The following is a 9,817-nucleotide window of genomic DNA, read 5'->3' as shown; positions in this document are numbered from 1 at the left end:
ACTACGCCGAATCCGGGTATTTGGAGTTATGAAGGTGTGGCTGGAGCACATATTGTGTTTTCGGGCTTGTGCTTTTTGGCGGCTATCTGGCATTGGGTCTATTGGGATCTAGAAATCTTTTGTGATGAACGTACAGGCAAACCCTCTTTGGATTTGCCAAAAATCTTTGGAATTCATTTATTTCTTGCAGGGGTGGCTTGTTTTGGTTTTGGCGCATTTCATGTAACAGGATTGTATGGTCCTGGGATATGGGTGTCCGATCCTTATGGCCTAACCGGAAGGGTTCAATCCGTAAATCCCGCATGGGGTGTAGAAGGTTTTGATCCTTTTGTTCCGGGGGGAATAGCCTCTCATCATATTGCAGCAGGGACATTGGGCATATTGGCGGGCCTTTTCCATCTTAGTGTACGTCCACCCCCACGTCTATACAAAGGATTGCGTATGGGAAATATTGAAACCGTCCTTTCCAGTAGTATCGCTGCTGTATTTTTTGCAGCTTTTGTTGTTGCTGGAACTATGTGGTATGGTTCAGCAACAACTCCGATTGAATTATTTGGCCCCACTCGTTATCAATGGGATCAGGGATACTTCCAACAAGAAATATATCGACGAGTTAGTGCTGGGCTAGCCGAAAATCAAAGTTTATCAGAAGCTTGGTCTAAAATTCCCGAAAAATTAGCTTTTTATGATTACATCGGCAATAATCCGGCAAAAGGGGGCTTATTTAGAGCGGGCTCAATGGATAATGGAGATGGAATAGCCGTCGGTTGGTTAGGACATCCTATCTTTAGAGATAAAGAGGGGCGTGAACTTTTTGTAAGGCGTATGCCTACTTTTTTTGAGACATTTCCAGTTGTTTTGATAGACGGAGACGGAATTGTTAGAGCCGATGTTCCTTTTTGAAGAGCAGAATCGAAGTATAGTGTTGAACAAGTAGGTGTAACTGTTGAGTTCTATGGTGGCGAACTCAACGGAGTCAGTTATAGTGATCCCGCTACTGTGAAAAAATATGCTAGACGTGCTCAATTGGGTGAAATTTTTGAATTAGATCGTGCCCCTTTGAAATCAGATGGTGTTTTTCGTAGCAGTCCAAGGGGTTGGTTTACTTTTGGACATGCTTCGTTTGCTCTTCTCTTCTTTTTCTGGCACATTTGGCATGGTGCTAGAACTTTGTTCCGAGATGTTTTTGCTGGCATCGACCCCGATTTGGATGCTCAAGTAGAATTTGGAGCATTCCAAAAACTGGGCGATCCGACTACAAGAAGGCAAATAGTCTGATTCGGATAGAACGTTATTTTTTTTTTGTTGTTTCTTTTTGACTATACTTTTGTTTGGGGTGTTTTAAATTAAATCATAGGGAATTTGATTAATCTTGATTTGAATGATTGTATTTTTTTACTCTAATCTAATAAACAGGTATGAAAGCTATAATTGTAAACCAGGATGAAATCTATGGAAGCATTGGTTTATACATTCCTCTTAGTCTCGACTTTAGGAATAATTTTTTTTGCTATCTTTTTTAGAGAACCCCCTAAAGTTCCAACTAAAAAGACGAAATGATTTTTCATTATCTCGATTGAAGTAATGAGCCCCAATATTGGTATATTGGGAGCTCATTACTTCAACTAGTCTCCGTGTTCTTCGAATGGATCTCTTAGTTGTTGAGAGGGTTGCCCAAAAGCAGTATATAAAGCATACCCAGTAAAACTTACAAGTAAACCAGATATAGAGATAGCAACTAGGGTTGCTATTTCTATTTTTCTCAAATTTCAAGACCACAATGAATCTATAGGATAAAATCCTATATTTACAGTGAAATGGTATACAAAGTCAACAGATCTCAATGAATAAAAAATAGGATTTATGGCTACACAAACCGTTGAGAGTAGTTCTAGATCTGGTCCAAGACGAACTACTGTAGGGGCTTTATTGAAACCGTTGAATTCAGAATATGGTAAAGTAGCTCCGGGGTGGGGAACTACTCCTTTAATGGGTGTTGCAATGGCTTTATTTGCTATATTTCTATCTATTATTTTAGAAATTTATAATTCGTCCATTTTACTGGACGGAATTTCTATGAATTAGATTCATAAGAACCGACTAACTATCTTTTTTATTTATATATTTTTTTAAATAAAAGGGGTAAATTTACCCATTTTGGTTTTTTATTTCTAGGCCAGTTCATTTTGAATTTGGTAGTTTGACCGTGGAATTTCGTTCTTTCTTTATTTCCGGAATATGAGTGTGTGACTTGTTCTAATTGATCTTATTGCAAATACAGAACAAAAATAAAGGATCTGTCATCTTGATAGAGATGGTTTTACCCCGTCAGATATTATTTTCTAGTATCTGGAGCACGGAATATATAAAATAGATTTTAAAAAGTATTAGAACTATGATTCATACTTAATATTTCGACCTCGCAACCGGACTTTAATAAATTTTTATTAGAAGATACGTAAGTTAGAATAAATAAAAAATTTTGATTCTTTCAAATAAAATTGCCACTGTTTGTCTTTTTTTTATCAAAGCAAAAAAATGTCTTTTGATTTCTTTTTTTATTCTATCCTATCTATTTCTTGAATAAGTGATAATCCAGCAGTTCTTACTCAGGGAATTTTTGGACATTAAAGGTTTTTTTGAATCATTGTGGTTCTGGTATGAATCTGAGGTTTTGTTTAATTGTTCATAGGGTCTTAACAAGAGAATTCTTATCAATACTAATAATAAAGAAGACGGCACTAAAAAAGTCGCATTCTACAAAAAAATCAAAGAAAAAATGAAGTAAATAGAATATTCAAGAGGCCTGTAAAGATCAAGATAAAGACGAGTGTGCCGACTTGAGATTTTGGCATTATAACCCTGCACAGATAAATTTAAGGATTTATATATTTTTCTTAACTTCAAATAAGATTTGGAATAATAGGATTAAATTAAGAAGTTTAAAACTTTTTATTATTTAAATTTAACATATCTGTTTCCGTTACAACCAGTATTGGATTTTTCTGTTTGAGCCGTACGAGATGAAATTCTCATATACGGTTCTCAGAGGGGAGTTCCTTTGGTTTACCTATCTCAATAAAGTCTATGATTGGTTCGAAGAACGTCTTGAGATTCAGGCGATTGCTGATGATATAACTAGTAAATATGTCCCTCCTCATGTCAACATATTCTATTGTTTAGGAGGAATTACACTTACTTGCTTTTTAGTCCAAGTAGCAACGGGGTTTGCTATGACCTTTTATTATCGTCCGACCGTTACTGAGGCTTTTGCTTCGATTCAATATATAATGACTGAGGCTAACTTTGGTTGGTTAATCTGATCTGTTCATCGATGGTCGGCAAGTATGATGGTTTTAATGATGATCCTGCACGTATTTCATGTGTATCTTACCAGCGGTTTTAAAAAACCTCGTGAATTGACGTGGGTTACGGGCATTGTTTTGGCTGTATTGACCGCATCTTTTGGTGTAACTGGTTATTCCTTACCTTGGGACCAAATTGGTTATTGGGCAGTCAAAATTGTAACAAGAGTACCCGAAGCTATTCCCGAAATAGGATCGTCTGTCGTGGAATTATTAAGGGGAAGTGCTAGTGTAGGACAATCTACCTTGACTCGTTTTTATAGTTTACATACTTTTGTATTACCTCTTCTTACTGCTGTATTTATGTTAATGCACTTTCCAATGATACGTAAGCAAGGCATCTCCGGTCCTTTATAGAGAATATGGATCCTAGATATTTCTAATCAATCATTTTTTATTTTGGGGAGGAACAAAAGTATTTCATTGCTACAAATATGGATTATTAAAAAAAATAAGACATGTATTTGGATATTTCCCTGCAACTTAAGACTTAACAAAATTAGCGTCTTATTTTTTTATTTGACATACACGAATAGTTGATAGTTGAGGGGGATTCTCCGAAGAAAAAACGGATTATGGGAGTGTGTGACTTGAACTATTGATTGGATCGCGCAGATGGATGACTTTTTCATATCTGCCACATTTTAATTTGCAATAAAATGTGTCTCTTTGTTCCAACCACCGCGCAAGCCCCCCTACAGAGGATAGGCCGGTTCACTTGAAGAGATTCTTTTCTATGATCAGACTTGATCATGTCCTGGATGACCGGGCTTCGTAAGATCCACTAAAACTAAAATAAGTGAAGTGGTCTAATACGGATTCCGTCTTATCGATTTCACTTAACTTAATAGTATTGAAATGCATTCATTTCCTATGCATTGACTCGATTTATGATACTATCGGAGTGAAACAAGTAGATCTAAAGAAGAACAGGGGTTAGATTCCATTAGTAACAAGTAAATCCTTTAATTTAATATGTAAATGTATGTTAAAAAGTCCCGATATCTTTTTTTGAGGGGGGCAAAAATATCAAGGTCTGAGATGACCCAGAAAGCACTATAAATTTAAGAAAGCCTACTTGGGTGTTGAGCATTTACAAATAAGAAATGAGTTTTTCACAATAGATAGTTGTGTAACTCCGTAAAACAGAATCGAGTCCATTTTCTTACATATAAACTTTTCTATAGGTATACTCGGTTCGTTTGATTGATGCTCGAGCCGGATGATGCAAAATTATCATGTCCGGTTCTTTCGGAGGATGGATCAATAAGAATTCACCTATCCCAATAACAAAAAAACCTGACTTGAATGATCCTGTATTAAGAGCGAAATTGGCTAAAGGAATGGGTCATAATTATTATGGAGAACCCGCATGGCCAAACGATCTTTTATATATTTTTCCCGTAGTTATTCTAGGTACTATTGCTTGTAACGTAGGTTTAGCAGTTTTAGAACCATCAATGATTGGGGAACCCGCGGATCCATTTGCAACTCCTTTGGAAATATTGCCGGAATGGTATTTCTTTCCTGTATTTCAAATACTTCGTACAGTGCCCAATAAGTTATTGGGCGTTCTTTTAATGGTTTCGGTACCCGCGGGATTATTAACAGTACCCTTTTTGGAGAATGTTAATAAATTCCAAAACCCATTTCGTCGTCCAGTATCAACAACCATCTTTTTGATTGGTACTGCAGTAGCCCTTTGGTTGGGTGTTGGAGCAACATTACCTATTGAGAAATCCCTAACTTTAGGTCTCTTTTAAATTGATTCACTTGTGAATTAAAATCTCATATATATTGGGTATCTAGGGAGAATTCACTTTGAAAGGACTACTCCCTAGATACATCTTTGAACCTACTCTCAGTATGTAGATTTTTTCTAAATTTTTCTAAAGATAAAGATTCAAACTCCATATTTTCATCTTTTTTTTTCTTTCTTTTTTATAAAAAAGAAAGAAAAAAAAGATGAAAAAAACCTAATGGATTTCCAATTTATGCAAAATGCTTTTCTTTCAATTTCGAATTTCTAAAATGTCCAAGATATGTTTTACATCTTCTATCCGAAAATCTTCTATTTTCATAAGGTTTTCGTGACTGGTATTAAAAAGGTCCAATAATGTATGTATATTGGACCTTTTGAGACAATTATAGATCCTGGGAGGCAATTCTAATTGGTCAATAAAAAAAGATTTTAATTCTATCTCTTTTTTGTTTTTTCTTAGTTTAGCCAATGTATCATGAAAAGTGAAACCGGGTAAAGTAACTTTGTGTTGATTTTTTTCTAATTTCAAGTTTTCTGCTCCCGCATGTAAAAAAGGAATAAATAGGTCAATCAAATTACGGGAGGCTTCATAAAGCGCTTCTTTAGGAGTTAAACTCCCATTTGTCCATATTTCGAGAAAGAGTATTTCTTGTTTTTCATTCCCATTCACATAAGAATGAATACTATGATTTGCGTTTCGAACAGGCATGAATACTGCATCTATAGGATAACTTCCGTCTTGAAAGTTTTTTAGTCTTTTTATACAATATCCGCGATTCCTCTCGATTTGTAATCTAATACACAAATTAATGGGTTCTATTAGGTTAGCTATATGTTGCGTATTATCAACAATTTCCACAGAAGGTGGTAAAATGATGTCTTGAGCGGTTACATATCCGGGACCGTTGATACAAATAGATGCGTCTCGAGTCCCATACAGATTACTTCTCAATACTATTTCTTTCAAATTCATTAAAATTTCATGTACTGATTCTTGAATACCTACTATGGTCGAATATTCATGTGGTATTTTCTCAGATTTTGCACGTGTGATACATGTTCCCTCTATTTCTCCAAGCAAAACTCTTCGCATCGCAATGCCTATTGTATCAGCTTGGCCTTTCATAAGTGGAGACAGAATAAAGCGTCCATAATAAAGGCGCTTACTGTCTACTCTTGATTCAACACACTTCCACTGTAGTGTTCGAGTAGATACTCTAATTTTCTCTCGAACCATAGTAATCAATTCTTTTTTTCAAATCCTTGAATTGTTTATTTCTCTTGTCTTGAAATTTATTCTATGTTTTCTATTTTTATCTTTTGTTTTACATTACACACGTCGTTTTTTAGGGGACCTACACCCATTATGTGGCATAGGGGTTACATCCCGTATAAAATTTAAGAGTATACCACTTCTACGAATAGCTCTTAATGCCGCATCTCTTCCGAGACCGGGACCCTTTATCATGACTTCTGCTCGTTGCATGCCTTGCTTCGCTACTGTTCGAATAACATTTCCTGCTGCGGTTTGGGCGGCAAATGGTGTTCCCCTTCGCGTACCTTTGAATCCACAAGTACCTGCGGAGGACCACGAAATTACCCGACCCCGTACATCGGTAACAGTGACAATGGTATTGTTGAAACTAGCTTGAACATGAATAACGCCCTTTGGTATTTTACGAGCATGTTTACGTGAACCAATACGTCCATTTTTACGCGAACCAATTTTGGGTATAGGTTTTGCCATATCTTATTATCTTTTTATTATTTCATAATTATTATCTCATAACCTAAAAGGAAGTCTGAGATGTATGGATATATTCATTTCATGTCAAAAAAACAGATGTTTTACTATATTTCTTTTTTTTAATTAGAAACTAGAATTAATATTCTCAAAATTGGCATTCTATTTGTGTTAATATACAACTAACAAAAATAGAATTTCCAATTTTAGATCCCCAAAATCTCTCTATCTAATATCTCTTTTTTATATTGTATTCTATTAGAATAGTTCTAATCTATATATATATAATCATTGATATATATTATATATATAAGAAAATTTCGAAATATTCGAAATAGAATTTCTATATTCATTCAATAATTTGAAATTTTCACATATTCAAAAATATTAATATATAATCAATATTACTATAAAATCATATCATATATAATAGAGAATATTATATAATTTCTAAGTTTTCATGTAAAAAAAGTTTGAATTTCAATATCTATATCTTTTTTTATTTTTTTTTTTATTTGCGCACCCAGTCCTTTATAATTCAAAGCCCTCTCTTGTGGCTTTTGTGGAAATATTATCCTTATCCTTGTCTTTGTTTATGTCTTGGATTGGAACAAATTACTAGAATTCTACCTCGTCTACGGATCAATCTACATTTTTCACAAATTTTACGAACAGAGGCCCGTATTTTCATATTTATCATTCCTTCAACTTAATCTCGGATCCATTTTAATGGAAGAAAATAAGGTTTCCTTCAATTTTTAACTTCTATTCTAATCGTACCCCTCAAAACCAATAATATTGAAGTTAAAAAAAAGTCTAATTAAAGAATTTATACTTGCATTTTTTATTTCTCTGTGGTAGAAATATATATAAAGAGTATGTTGAACCTTTTCAGAAATATAGCCTAGACTGATATTTTCATTATTTAAAATTGAAAATAAATGAACCAACCCCGAACATACCCCACAGGGGAAATTGATTCAGCAATATTGAATTAAACCCTCATGAATCCGTTTCTTTATAACAATTCCTGTTAAACCCATTTCACGCATTCATTAAGGTATGAGGAGTGATATGAGAGACTTGTGTTTTGTTTTATCTCTCTTTACTTTTTTACAAAAATTGATAGAATTTTTTCTATAATTCGGATATCAGAAAGATTACCATATATAACATAAAACTTCTCCGCCGATTCGTTCTAATCGAGCCTCTCGATCTGTCATTATACCTCTCGAAGTAGAAATAATGACAATTCCCATCCCCCTAAAATTCTTGGAATTTTTTGATAATTAGAATAGATTCGTAGACCAGGAGTACTGATCCATTTTAAATTCAAACGCATTTTAGATGATCTTTTTCTATTTCTTCTATATGGTAGAGTTAAAACTAAAAAAAGATTTTCCCCTTCCCTATGTTTTCTCACGTTTTCAATAAAACCCTCTCGTAAAAGCATTTTAGCAATGTTTTCAGTAATGTTAGTACATAGTATTAGAACCGTTCCTCTTCCATTCATGTCAGCATTTCGTATAGAGGTTATTATGTCGGCGATGGTGTCCTTACCCATATTTAAATTTAAAAATAAAAAGTTTTCATGTTTTTTTGTGTCTTCCTAATATTGCTGGACTATATTTTATTTTTTAATTTGCAATAAAACATTTAATTTTTAAATTTAAAAATTCATAACATAAAAAATTTTATCTTTTCAAATCTTGAATTTTTTTTCAAGAACATTTTTTTTACTTTTTTAATCATCGGATAATGCTATTTTTCATAAATACAATATAAATTAATTTTAAAAATTTAAACTTTTTAAATTTTTATTTATTGGATATAAACTTTTTAAATTTTTTGTTTATTGGATATTTTTTAAAATCTTTGTTTTTCAACTTTTTGGTAAAAATATTGTTTTTTTAGTTTCAAAATTTAAAAATAAAAAGTTTTCATCTTTTTTTTTTGTCTTCCCAATTTTACCAGACTTTATTTTATTTTTTAATTTTCAATAAAAAATTTAAATTTTAAATTTAAAAATTCATAAAAATAAAAATTTTTGTATTTTCAAATCCTAAATTTTTTTCAAGAACATTTTTTTATTTTTTTAATCACCAGATAATGCTATATTTTTATAAAAACAGAATAAATTAAATTTAAAAATTTAAATTTTTAAATTTTTGTTTATTGGATATTTTTTAAAATCTTTATTTTATAACTTTTTGGTAAAGAGATTATTTTTTTAGTTTCAAAATTTAAAAATAAAAAGTTTTCATCTTCTTTTTGTCTTCCTAATATTGCTGGACTTTATTTTATTTTTTAATTTTCAATAAAAAAATTAAATTTTTAAATTTAAAAATTCATGAAAATAAAAAATTTTGTCTTTTCAAATTCTAATTTTTTTTCAAGAACATTTTTTTTATTTTTTTAATCATCGGATAATGCTATTTTTTCATAAATACAATATAAATTAATTTTAAAAATTTAAACTTTTTAAATTTTTATTTATTGGATATTTTTAAATTCTTTATTTTTCAACTTTTGGTAAAAAGATTATTTTTTTTAGTTTCATAATTTATAAATAAAAAGTTTTCATCTTTTTTTTTGTCTTTCCAATATTACTGGACTTTATTTTATCTTTTAATTTTCAATAAAAATTTTAATTTTTAAATTTAAAAATTCATAAAAATAAAAATTTTTGTCTTTTCAAATCCTAAATTTTTTTGAAGAACATTTTCTTTATTTTTTTAATCACAAGATAATGCTATATTTTCATAAATACAGAGTAAATTAATTTTAAAAATTTAAACTTTTTAAATTTTTGTTTTTTGGATATTTTTTAAAATCTTTATTTTTCAACTTTTTGGTAAAAAGATTATTTTTTTAGTTTCAAATTTTAAAAATAAAAAGTTTTCATCTTTTTTTGTCTTCCTAATATTGCTGGACTTTATTTTATTT

The 9,817-nt window shown here is 31.5% G+C and overlaps 1 protein-coding gene and 2 pseudogenes across 2 annotated transcripts; 1 reads left to right on the top strand and 2 right to left on the bottom strand.

Moving 5' to 3' along the window:
• The first annotated feature begins 3 nt into the window (after positions 1-3).
• Positions 4-5,307, top strand: LOC110280566 (uncharacterized; annotated as a pseudogene).
• A 356-nt stretch (positions 5,308-5,663) lies between these two features.
• LOC127746737 (DNA-directed RNA polymerase subunit alpha-like) lies at positions 5,664-6,364 on the bottom strand (annotated as a pseudogene). The gene has a single exon (XR_008008382.1). The product of XR_008008382.1 is annotated as a DNA-directed RNA polymerase subunit alpha-like (transcript).
• Positions 6,365-6,373: 9 nt separating this feature from the next.
• Positions 6,374-7,229, bottom strand: LOC127746738 (30S ribosomal protein S11, chloroplastic-like). Its single transcript, XM_052260872.1, has one exon. It carries the CDS (start codon positions 6,872-6,874, stop codon positions 6,458-6,460), a length of 417 nt encoding a protein of 138 aa, XP_052116832.1. The 5' UTR covers positions 6,875-7,229; the 3' UTR covers positions 6,374-6,457.
• Positions 7,230-9,817: the final 2,588 nt, after the last annotated feature.

The sequence above is a fragment of the Arachis duranensis genome, chromosome 4 (assembly GCF_000817695.3).
Source record: "Arachis duranensis cultivar V14167 chromosome 4, aradu.V14167.gnm2.J7QH, whole genome shotgun sequence".
In the NCBI taxonomy this organism is placed as follows: Eukaryota; Viridiplantae; Streptophyta; class Magnoliopsida; order Fabales; family Fabaceae; genus Arachis; species Arachis duranensis.
Note: the sequence above shows the minus strand (reverse complement) of the source record. Positions and strands in the feature narration are given on the sequence as shown.

Excerpts from the sequence above, each read along its gene's own strand:
- LOC127746738 (XM_052260872.1), bottom strand. The coding sequence starts at position 6,874 with ATGGCAAAACCTATACCCAAAATTGGTTCGCGTAAAAATGGACGTATT.